Consider the following 12,717-nt stretch of genomic DNA (forward strand, 5'->3'; position numbering starts at 1 on the left):
CCTCAGAAAGCAACATCATCTGAAAACAACCCGGGCTCAGAGATAATAGTGAAAAAATAGTATTTCTTGATTTAAAATGGAACTATTTAGTGATAGAATGGAAAAGTAGTAGTTCTAGCTGGAACTTTGGATTCAGACCTGATTGGGAATACTGACCGTCAGAACTGGAGAAAAAACTTATTAGCAACTAAACCTTAGTTTCTAAACCTGTAAAAGGAGAATGATAGTTATTTGTTCCTTTTAAAAAAATTTTTTTTATTTTTAATTGGGTAAAACACACGTAACATGGAATTTGCCATCTTAACCATCACTCAGGTTACAGTTCAGTGGAATTAAATTAAGTACATTCACATTGTTACGTGTTCATCTCCAGAACACTTTTCATCTTGTAAAACTAAAACTCTGTACTCATTATACGTCAACTCCTCATTCCTTTCTCCTCCAGCCACTGGTAGCCATCACTCTACTTTCTGTCTCTATGAATCTGACTCTACTACATACCTAGTTTACGTGGAATCATACAGTATCCGTCTTTTTGTGATTAGTTTATTTCACTTACTATAGTGTCCCCAAGGTTCATCCATGTTGTAGCACGTACCAAAACTCCCTTCCTTTTTTTAAGGCTGAGTAATATCCCTGTGTTATGTACGTACCACATTTTGTTTATCCATTAACCTGTTAATGGACATTTGGGTTGCTTTCACTTTTTGGCCATTGTGAATAATGCTGCTATGAACATGGGTGTACAAATGTCTTTTTGACACCTGTGTATTAGTTTGCTAGGGCTGCCATAATGAAGTACCCTGGGCTGAGTGACTTAAACAACAGAAATTTATTTTCTCATAATTCTGGAGTCTATAAGTCTAAGATCAAGACGTTATCTGGGTTAGTTTCCTCTGAGCCTCTATCCTTGGCTCGTACGTGGCTGTCTTCTCCTTGTATCTTCACATGGCTCTCTCTCTCTCTCTCTTTCACGTTCTCTCTCTCTCTCTGTCCTGCTTTTCTCTTCTTATAAGGACATTACTAATCCACATTAAGGATATGATTTTCCTCTTCTCATATTGGATTAGAACCCATCCTAATAGCCATATTTTAACTTAACTACCTACTTAAAGATATATTTCCAAATAAAGTGACATTCTGAGGTACTAGAGGTTTAAGACTTTAACATATGAGTTTTGTGGGGACATAATTTGGCCCATAACACCCTGTTTTCAAATCTTTATGTACATCCTCAGAAGTGGAATTGCTAGATTATATGATAATCCTATTTTTGTTTTTTTTTTAGGAAATAAATTTTTAAAAAATTTTTTTGCAGGTTGGTTATGAGATTTAAATGCATGTGAATGAATTTGGCCTCAGAAAATGTTGACTTCAATTAGTTGTATAGTCTGTAATGTTAACTAGCCTGATTCTTGAATTTTCACGTAAAGAAAGTGAGTCAGAAAAGTTAAGCGACTTAAATCTCCAAGTTTCTAGTTATGATCAGACTCAAAAAAAGAACCTAGGTTTGAGCAGTGTCAGAATTCTTGATACCAACACACACACCTTTGTTCCAGTCCCTTATAGACTGTTCTGTTATTTTCTGTTATTTGATTTTGTTCATTTTTAATACTTGGTTTTCTGAATAGGTAACATATTCACATGGTTCAAAATTTAAAAAGTTTATAAAGATTTACAGTAAAATATCTTCTGCTTTTGTACTCCAGCATCCCGGCTGCCCTCCCCATAGGCAACCGATATTGCTAGTTTCTGATGCATTCTTCCAAAGATATTTTATGTGTGTACAAGCAAATCTGTGTGTTTGCCATTTTTTTATACAAATTTTTTTTTACAAATTTTTATATATAGTCTTCTGCATCTTGATGATTTTACTTAATGTATTTTTGGAGATCTTTCCATATCAATACATAAAAAACTTCCACATTCTACATAGAATTCCATTGTGTGAATGCCCTATCATACTTCATGTAGCCTGTCCCCTGTTATTGGACAGTTGATGTTGGAGACAGTGCTGTGTTGAATAAACTTGTACATATATCATTTTGCATGAGTGGGAGATATTATATCTGTAGAGTATATTTCTGGTAGTAGAATTGCTAGGACAAAGGAAATGTGCATTTATAAGACAGATTTTGTTAAACTGCCCTTCAAATGCCTTGTACCAGTTAATACTTTCACCATCATCAGATAGAATTTTAAATATTGAGGAGAAATTACTATAATAGACCAGGACCAACTTTATTTATCTAGTGACGACTGTCTGTATGAGGGCTTGGCAGGAGTTGAAGCACGATCAGAAGGCATCCCCCTGAGATCAGGAACAAGACAAGGATGTTTGTTCTTGCCATTTCTATTCAACATTGTACTGTCAGGGCCTGTACAGTGAAAAGGCAATAAGGCAAGAAAATGAAACAAAAAGCATCCACATTGGAAAGGAAGAAGTAAAATAATCTCTATTAGTAGATGATATAATCTTATATATAGAATATATCCTAAGGAATCCACTAAGAAACTTTTGAAACTAACAAGCAAGTTTAGCATGGTTGCAGGATACAAGATCAATATACAAAAAATCAATTGTATTTTTATACCCTAGCACTGAATCTGAAAATGAAATTAAGAAAAACAATTTGCTCTATGATAGCATCAAAAAGAATAAAATACTTAGGAATAAATTAAGCAATGTAAGTGCAAATCTCATACTCTGAAAGCTGCACTGTTAAAAGAAATTAAAGAAGACTTAAATAAATGGAAAGACATACCATGTTCATGGGTCAGAAGACTTTATATTGTTAGCATGGCAATAGTGCCCAAATTGATCTAAGATTAAATGCAGTTCCCATCTGAATTTCAACTGGCTTCTTTGCAGAAATTGACAGGCTGATCCTAAAATTTATAGGATAATTTAAGAGACTCAAAATAGCTCAAACAAACTTGAAAAAGAAAAACTTAGAGGAATCATGCTTCCTGATTTCAAAACTTATGACAAAGATACAGTAATCAAGACTCAAGACAGTGTGATACTGGAATAAGGATAGACATAGATCAGTGGAATAAAATTGAAAGTCCAGAAATAAATCCTCACATGTATAATGAGTTGATTTTCAGCAAGGATGCCAAAACAATTCAATAGGAGAAAGAGTATTTTTTCAACAAATGGTATTTGGACGATTGAATATACATATGTAGAAGAATGAATTTGAAAAAAAAAGAATGAATTTGAACCCCCTACCTCACACCATCTATAAAAATTACTTCAAAATGAATCAAAGACTTAAATGTAAGAACTAAAATTATAAAATCCTTAGAAGATAATATAGGTGTAAGTCTTCATGAACTTGACTTAGTCAATTCTCTCTTGGATATGAAAGTAAACCCCCAAGTGACCAATGAAAAGGTAAATAAATTGGATTTCATCAAAATTAAAAATTATTTTTGTGTTGCAAGAAACACCATTAAGAAAGTGAAAAAACAGCCAAAAGAATGGGAGAAAAAATTTTAAGATTATATATCTAATAAAGGACTTATATATAGAATATATAAAGAAACTTTACAACTTAACAATAAAAAGTCAAATAACCCAATTAATAAATAAGTGAAGGATTTGAACAGACTTTTTACCAAAGATATACAAATGGCCAATAAACACAAGAGAAGATTGTGTTCAATACCGTTGACTATCAGGGAAATACAAATCAAAACACCAGTAAGATCCACTTTACATCTGCTAGGACATCTACTATAACAAAAACAGAAAATAACAAGTGTTGGTGAGGAAGTGAAGAAATTGGAACCCTATACACTGCTGGTGGGAAGGTAAAAGGGTGTAGCTGCTTTTAGAAAAAGTATGGCAGTTTCATGAAAGGTTAAACATAGAGTTACTGTTGGACCCAGAAATTTCACTCCTGGGTATACACCCAAGAGAATTAAAAACCCATGTCCACACAAGAACTTGTATATGATGTACACAGCAGCATTATTCATAATAGCCAAAAAGTGGAAACAATATAAATACCCATCAACTAATTAATGGATTAATAAAATGTGGTATATCCATACAATAAAATATCATCAGCAATAGAAAGAAAGATGTACTGATACATGCTATGATATGAATGAACTTTGAAAACGTTATGCAAAGTGAAAGGAGCAAGTCACAAAAGCCCACATATTGTATGATTCCATGATGTGAAATGTCTAGAATAGGCTAATCTATAAAGACAGAAAGTAGATTAGGACTAGAGGGAAGGGTAGTGTTGGAGGGAATGGAGAATGACTGCTAATGGGTATGATGTTTCTTTTGTGGGTGATAAAAGTATTCTAAAATTGATTATGGTGGTGGTTGCATAACTCTGTAAATATTCTGAAAACCATTGGATTTTACAATTTCAATAGGTGAGTTGTATGTTAAATAGGTCAGTAGGTGAATTGTATCTCAGTAAAGCTATTAGAAGAATCTGGGTACAAAGGTAATGTCCTGGATCCTATTTTAGACCTTGATGTTTACAACTCCAAGATTAAGAATTCAAACTCTTTAGCAGCAAACTTCCTAGAATTTCTAGATGAGTGAACTACATCACATACTCACGTGTGACTTCGAGACTTGTGGAACCACTTCTCAATCATTTGTTTCCAGGTTTTATGATGAGCAACGTTGGAACTGAGGAGGCTCTGAGAAGACATAAGGAAGTTTTACATCATGCCTACCTTCCAGCCTTGTGTAGTTTGGTTGCTTGCTTGAATTTTCTCTGATGTTTCTCATAGAATGTTGACTACTTCCTCAGAAGCTTCTACATTGTAAGAGCACTGTGTAAAATTTCATTTGAAACTAGAGCAACTCCTTTGCTGACCTATTCTGGCTGTTTCTAACGTTTCTTGGCTTCAGGTTTCCTGGGACCCCAGGGGAAATCTTGGCAGAACACCCAGTGATGCATCAATACTGAGAGCCTGTCTCAACTTCCCTTCACATCAGATTTTCTCTTTTTTGTCACCTTTTTTGCCCTTTTTCCTTCTTGTCTTACAGAGACGCCCCTTTCTTATGAGGCTACCTGTCCCCACTGTGCTTTTGATCCACGGTGCCCGCTGGGATACTGCCCCACCATTTCTATGTACCCCCTTGTCCTCTTTTGACCCTTTGCCCCACGGGCTTGTTTTCTTGGCTAGACTGTTGCTCAAATTTCCCATCATGTTTTAGAAAGTATTCACAAATGTACCAAAAACCCAAGCATCGAAACTTTCTTTAGATTCTTATTTCTTTCTCAGTATATTATGCTCTTTTAATTCTCAGGTTAACTTTATTCAAAAGTCTGTGGATTTTTTTCTGTTTTCATGTGTGTGAACTTTTGAGGAAGAAACTAAAGTTACAAAGTCAAGAGCCTTGTGCTAAAATTAAGTCCAGAACGTGTCATACGGGGCAGCATTCTGCAAGAAGAGAGCGGATTTTCTACATGGTCCTCCCAGGCATTGTGTTAGAAGCACAGGCACCGCAAGCAGACTTGTATTCTGGTTACAGGGGTGGATGCAGGGAGATTGTTATTTGGTTTAAGGCCTGGTTTGTTGTTTGTTTTTTAGGCATTGGAGAATGGGGCAGTTTCTTGGGGAGAAATATTGTCCTTTAGTGTTAAGAGATAGGAGTTCTTCCTATACAGAAAATGCCCCAAGAGAATCATTAAGATGTATTTGGTTTTGTGTATTCATTTTATTTCGATTGTTAAGTTTTGTGGCATGAAACCAGATTTCAGAGTCTCACTGACCTTGAGTGTTTCGTGCAGTCTGGATGAATCCCATACCAGGAATGGATAAGCATCAGGTTGAGATTACCATTAGGATAAGGTGATCAATCAATCCATTAGTGGACGAACAGCTGCTTTCTTTGATATTGGGGGATGGACATCACCACACACAATAAATACAGTTGTCCCTTGGTAGACAGGGGGAGTTACTTCCAGAACCCTCCCCTCATACCAAAAACCACAGAGGACCAAATCCCTTATTTAAAATGGCATAGTATTTGCATGTAATTTATGCACATCCTCCCGTACAGTTTAAATCATCTTGAGATTGCATATAACACCTAATGCAATGTAAATGCTATGTAAATAGTTGTTATATTGCATTTTAAAAAATTTGTACTTTTTAATTGTTGTATTGTTATTTTTTATTTCCTTACTTTTTCCTGTGTGTATGGAGGGCCAACTGTACAAACATCACTGAGGATTTTGCAATCAGGGATCACGGTTACAACTTTTCAAAGTCTTTTGACCGTTTACCTCCTGCTAAAGTAATTTATGTCAGGCAGGGAATTGACTTTTAAATTTCTTCAGAAATCCCCTTTAGGGAAGGGGCATTAGTTATAAACATACCACAGAGCTACTGAAGAGTAGAAAACTTTATAACCTTATCTAAAAAGCTGGTGTAGTGCCTCCTCTCAACGACCAGAGCACCATTTAGTGAGAAACTTAGCTAGCTGACTGACCAAATGTTTTCCATGTTAGTATCAAGGGAACTAAAGTCCAAAAAAGTTAAAATATCTTAGGCAAAGATCACAGAAATGCAGTTTTATGATTGAGTCTAGATCTCCTCTGATAGACCTAGGTCATGTCACAACAGCTGCTGGTAAACAGCTTTATAACCTGCACGTGCTAACCAGAGAAGGCTGGACATATGAGTAGAAAGCCTGTACAGTGGATTTAATCCAGGACTTTTTCCTTTGGATCCCAGAATTTATATATAGCCCTGACACAGTTCAGCAATAATCTTTCCACAGGCTAGTGGAAATAGACTTGTGATGAAGAGTAATTTCAGTTGAAGGATTAAAATGCGATTATATCGTATGGGAAAGTTGACTGCTTACATCTGTGCAAACTTTATGTCTCTGGACAAGGTCCTTGAAGTAGAGAAAGAAGTAATATTTACCCCATGCTGTAGTAATGATCATTCAATTAAACAATTCATGTGAAATGCTGAGAACTGTGTCTTGCATGTAATAAGTACTCAATAAATTCTAGTTGCTGTTATTCTCATGAGCAGCCACTTGTTAATAAGAAAGTACCTGCCAAAAACAGCAGTGTAGCTGACCCAGTAACTTCTAGCATTCATTTATCCAACATGTATTTATCAACTGTAACTCCATATATTTCTTAGTTCTTTTGACCCCACCAAGGTAGATACTGGTATTCCCATTCTAATGAGTGGCTTGGTCCTTTCCTATTAGGGCTCCTTTTTGCAGGGTTATGTTGAGTTATTTCCAATTTACCACATATAACCTTGTTGGTGACTTTAAAGTCATCTGACTATATATAGATCTGAGGGGGTACTTCCCTCAGTCCTTCACTCTGCTCCCCAATAACAAAGATTTATGAGAATTTTCATTAAAATTCAATTGAAATCAATCCGATAAAAACCTACAACTTAAAAGAAAATCTTATAAAATTAGTGTATCCAGGGATCATTATAAATTATCCCCTTATATTTTTGGTTAGCCATTGAAACCAATGTGGGGACATTGTGCAGTTAACTGTGTATGAGATAACTGTGTATAGGTAACTGTGTACGGAACATATTTAAATCTATATACCTTTCACTCACATTTCTGGGATCACATAGGTAGGTGGAACATTGTTCTGGTGCTGTAGGGAATTTATATACTTTTTCTTGTGCTCAGTCTCAGAGATTAACTGATTTACATGTTTCAAGGTGACTGTTTGGAACAATTTCCAGTCCTATTACCTAAGTCTAGAGAACTCCACTTCTTTTAACACCCTGAGTTATGGCATTGCCTGAAGCAGTATTTGTTAATTACAGTGATGATGGTTTATTCAGGAGTCAAAACTGAGGGCTTAAGACTTTCTATAGGACTGTGGAATTTTCCCTTTAAGGGTTACATGAGGATCTGAAATAGTTAGTATTGAAATATGAGTACACTTCCATAAACCAAACTACTTTGAAAATAAGTTGTTTGCTTTTGTAGATTAGCTTTCTCTTTTCAGAAAAATCTTACATTTAATTGTTGTGGTTTTCTGGAAGCTACTTCTTAGTCTTTGCTTTTTAATTGACCATTTTGAACCTCTAACCAGAAGTGTCACCAGTGGGAGATGCTCTAAGCCAGGAAAGTATGTAGCAGAACAAAAGGCAAAGGCCACCGTGGTCTTTTGCCAGGCTGTGGTTTGCAAAACACCACTCTCAAAAAGGTCCACTTCTCTGGAGAGAAAGGTGACTAGCTATTGCAGACACAACTATGGGGCAAAAGATTAGACTGAGGTTTTCCAGGCTGAAGGGTTTGAATTACAGGGAGAAGAATCCTGCCGTATTTTTTGATATTGCTTTGACTGTGGTTTCTTTACACTCTTGTTTCTTCTTGGCAGAAACATGAGGAATTTCAGAATGTGCCACAGGCCTGGGGATAGGGCTGCATTTCTTCATTCTGATTTTTCCTCTGAGATGGCATTGAGTTAGAAAGTCCTGGAAGGAAACCAGCATCTCCTTCTTGCACCAGCAAAGATGAACAGGATTCACAGGTGGTACTGGGACAAATATCTAGCCATTGAGGAAGAGGAAAGAATGTTCCTGCCTTATGAAAATGCAGAGAATATAAAGGAACATGAGAGTTTTAAATTTTGTGAAACCACAAAGAAAAAAAAAAAAACAAACCCAAGTGTGCATGTGTGTGCGTGTGTGTGTTGCAACATTAACTACAAAAGGGTCCACGTTGCTTTTAATAAAGCAGTAATAACAACCTAATGTAAAAATGGGCAAATGAACAGGCAAGTCACAGAAAAATGAATACAGATGTCAGTAGGCAAATAAAAACATTCAGCTTCATTAAATATTTTAAAAATGTGATTAAAAACAATGAGGTCCCCTGTTTACTTATCAACTCAATAAAGATGAAAATCTTTGTTAATTACCAAGTGTTCTTGAGGGATTATTGATTTATTTATTCATTTCTTCCTTTTTCCTTTAAGAGTTTAGACAGCTTGCTAGGTTGCATAAAATTCAGCAATTTAACCTTAATTAAAAGTGAGACCACCTGTGAAGCAGTCTTGTCAAACAAAGATATAGACCTGAGTCTGATTAAGCAACAGAGGAATGTGTGAATTACCAAGAGATACCATCAGAAGAATCCAGTGGGAAACTTTACAGGACAAATAACCTCTATTTCTTCAACAAGACAATTGCATGAGGTTGAGGGAGGGGGACCAGGAGAAAGGGAGAAGCAACAGGAAATAGAGGGAGAGCCCTAAATTAAAAGAGAGCTAAGAGCTAAGAAACTTATCAACCAATAAGGCATGGGCCTAGTTTTGATCCATCTTCAAACACACAGTAATTTAAAAATATTTGAGATATTTATGAAACAATTAGAACTTGGAACACTGAGCATATATTAAGAAATTGTTTTGATGTGATAATGGTCTTGTGGTTATTTTTATTAAAAATGGTTAATTTCTTTTAGAGACAAAATCTGGCAAATTATGCATGAAATGGCTTGATGTCTGGGAAAGAGATGTCTGGGATGTAGATAACACAAAATCAGCTGTGAGTTGGTATTTAAGCTGGGGAATGGGTACATAAGGGTTGATTATAACTGTTTTGTTTACTTTCTCATATATTTGAAATGTTCTATAAGAAAATGTTATTGAAAGAGTAGGTAAGACAAAAACAAAGTAGAGCCAAAAAATAAAATAAAATACACTGACTACTCAGAAATGAATATGAATGTGATTCGCAGTTGAGCCCTAAGCTTTTTAGCCATTAACCCTAGGAAGGAAACACCTAGAGAAACACCATTCACCCTATCCATAGTCAGGGATCCATCAATTATGCAGGAGAAGCCAGTTCTTCCTGTAATTGATAACACTCATTTTTTCCCCTGAGTCTTTAAAAAGAGGGTATTATGTAAGGTAATGAAAAACATCCTTAGATGAGCAAAGACTTTCTTAAAGGTGTGCCTCAGCAAGGGCCAATGACATGCTGGTAGAATGCAGCTCAGTAAAAGAAAATTAGGTGGAGCTGGGAGAGAGGCAGCAAGACCTTATATGGTAGCATTCTAAGAAGGGTTGTAGATGAAGATCTTTCCTGTGCTTTTCCTTGTATTCTCTTAGTCTTCAAGCATCTGGTTGAATCTAAGTGTCTACCCTGTAGTTTTCCATGGTTTGAAGGGAGGTCCTCACCGTGCTGTTAAAACTATGGTCTTGGACCAGAGGGAAAAAAAGAATCCACTTCTCACAAGAAAAAAACTCAACCCTCTTACTAGATTATTCTTTTAACTATTAAAAGGGAGTTCTCTGTGATTCCATTGTCATTTAAAAAATTTTTTTATATTTTGCTAAATTTCAAACATATTCAGAAGTAGACAGTATGATGAGCTGCCATGTGTCTGCCACTCAGCTTTGACAATTATCACCTCATGCCAATCCATTTCATCTGTATCTCCATCCCTCCATTTCCCTACCCCCCTATTATTTTGGAGCAAACAAATCCTAGAACTATATTATTTCATTTGTAAACGTCTCAGTATTTGGTCTCCAAAAACATGAATGCTCTTTTTAACCCTAACCAAAACTCAGGGTGCATTTTTAAAAGATCAAACACATCCCAAAATTTCTTATTTTTATTTGAAAATGGTGTTTTTTTAACACCCTGAGGACTCCATTTCCTTTCGATACCGACTCATGAATGAAGCGCACTTCAATGAAGAAGGAATTGGGTGCAGACTGTGGGGATTTCCCTCCCAACCCTGCCGCCTCCTCCCTTCCCCTGGGGCCTTGACCACAACTAGAGGGCCCTGGCTGTGATTTGCTTCTAGGCTCTTTCAAGAGCACGTAGTCAGCACCAACTTGTTAACATGACAAAACATACTTCAGCTCTCACAGGTCTAAAAAAAGAGCTTCAGTCACCTGAAACTGTAAGAAAACCCTTCTGAGCGCTTTCGTTCTTTGAAAATAGGGTCATTTCCCAATTTAGTCTTGGTGCTGCTTTGCACACGCTGGCTTATTCTCCATCGACAGGACCAGTGATCCTTTGTGTCCTTCCTTCGTTGATTCTTTATTCTCATCTCATTCTCTCACGATGTTCTTGCCTTGGCTGCATTATCGTCCCTTGTTCTTGTTTCCCTGCCTGTCCCATTCCTCTCTCCGCTTCTCTGTCACTTGCGGGTGTACACATTGCCCCCCATTCTTCTCTTTAGATCACTTTGCCTGCTTGAACCCTGTCACATGTTTCTCCAGCATCTTAACACATATGACTTGGAAATCATTGTCTGCCCTCTCCTGACTCACTGCTCACCCCCATCAGCCTGACTTTTCTCTTTCACTTCATTTCATCTAGATGTGGAAGAGCCAGACAATGATCATGATTGTCACTACTGCCTGGCTTCTGTCCTTCTGTGTGTCTCATCCTGTAAGTTACCAGCACCTGTAGGTTTTGCCTCTGCAGAGTTTAAGCAGCTTATTTATTAGCCAGATCGCTGTGGCCTCTGCCTCTTACTTCTTGGGTCTAGTGCTTAAACTCTGTTTTTGTTTTGTTTTTTTTTGGCAGCTGGCTGGTACAGGGATCAAACCCTGGACCTTGGTGTTGTCGGTACCACGCTCTAACCAACTGAGCCAACCGGCCAGCTCATTAAACTCTATACATGGGTAAGACATGGGGTCTGGCTTTGATGAACTGCATTTTTGGTGGAAGAGATGGATAAACAGATGAGTTCAATTAATCCGTGTAGGAAGGGAGCCATTAAAGTTCCAGGGTACAAGTGGCAAGCACAGAGGAGAGGTATTTATTGAATTTGGAGCTTTCGTGGAAGGCTTCCTGACGAAGAACATGCTTGAGCTGAGTGTTGAAGTTGACTAGGGGAGGACACAGGTAATAAGGACATTCCAGGGAAAATATGAGCAAAGATCTGGAGGCTTAAAAAGATCCAGGTGAGAGTGTATGTGGGTTTGTGTGTGTGTGTACTTGTGTGTTTGTGTGTGTGTACCACAGTTTTGAAACATCCTGTAGATACTAGGTTAATTGATCTGTTACATTATTTTTTCTGAAACATAGATATGACATGACATTCCTCTACTGAAAAACACAGACGATTTCTCTTCCTAAATCTGAAATTTAAAATCTGTTACTTAGTCTTTCAGTCTCTGACTCCAATCTACCCTTCTGGGCTTCTTTTCACTATTGCCTTTCACTTTATCCAAACTAGACAATGCAGAATTCTTTGAACAATGCCTTCTCACAGCAGTTGGTAGCTCATCCTCATTTTACTTGGAATCCTACCGTCTCCTTCCCAAGTCCTGATTGTCAAAATCCTACACATGATTCCTTTGAGCTTTTTATTTTGGAAACATTCACACGTATACAAAGAAGACATATAGCATAAGGAACCCTCATGTATCCTTGGATTCTATTGATTGTCAAAGGACCACCTAAAATACCACTTCCTCTGTGAGACCATGTTTTGGTGTTCCTTGCCTGATTTCCTCTCTCTTGCTTTCGGGGTACAAGGCTTGTATTGTCCACCACACATACTCACTGTTACATAGGAATTGGGTTTTTGTATCCCCTGATTCTTGGAAAGAGGAATGTGTATCTTAATGAATTTTGTACCTAGCAAGGTCTACTTTGATGAATTATTGAAAATTTCAGCTCAGAGATAGAGATAGCTCAATGAGGAGCTTAATTTGGAATTTATTTTTTATAGCCAGCCAGAAAGAATTGGTTGGTTGT

General features: G+C 36.9%; 1 protein-coding gene across 2 annotated transcripts in view; it reads left to right on the forward strand.

Annotated features, from left to right (window-relative positions):
* Positions 1-12,717, forward strand: part of MAP2K6 (mitogen-activated protein kinase kinase 6) — a 106,002-nt gene that overhangs the window by 56,985 nt on the left and 36,300 nt on the right. Inside the window, exon 1 of one of the 2 annotated variants that reach the window (XM_063081100.1) lies at positions 11,539-11,636. The exons of the other annotated variant lie outside the window; for it this stretch is intronic. Within the exon in view, the coding sequence (XP_062937170.1) occupies positions 11,633-11,636 (4 nt within the window). The 5' untranslated portion in view covers positions 11,539-11,632. Of the gene's footprint in view, positions 1-11,538; positions 11,637-12,717 lie in introns of those variants that run through there. 2 annotated transcript variants of the gene reach the window in all.

The sequence above is a fragment of the Cynocephalus volans genome, chromosome 16 (genome assembly GCF_027409185.1).
Source record: "Cynocephalus volans isolate mCynVol1 chromosome 16, mCynVol1.pri, whole genome shotgun sequence".
Taxonomy (NCBI): Eukaryota; Metazoa; Chordata; class Mammalia; order Dermoptera; family Cynocephalidae; genus Cynocephalus; species Cynocephalus volans.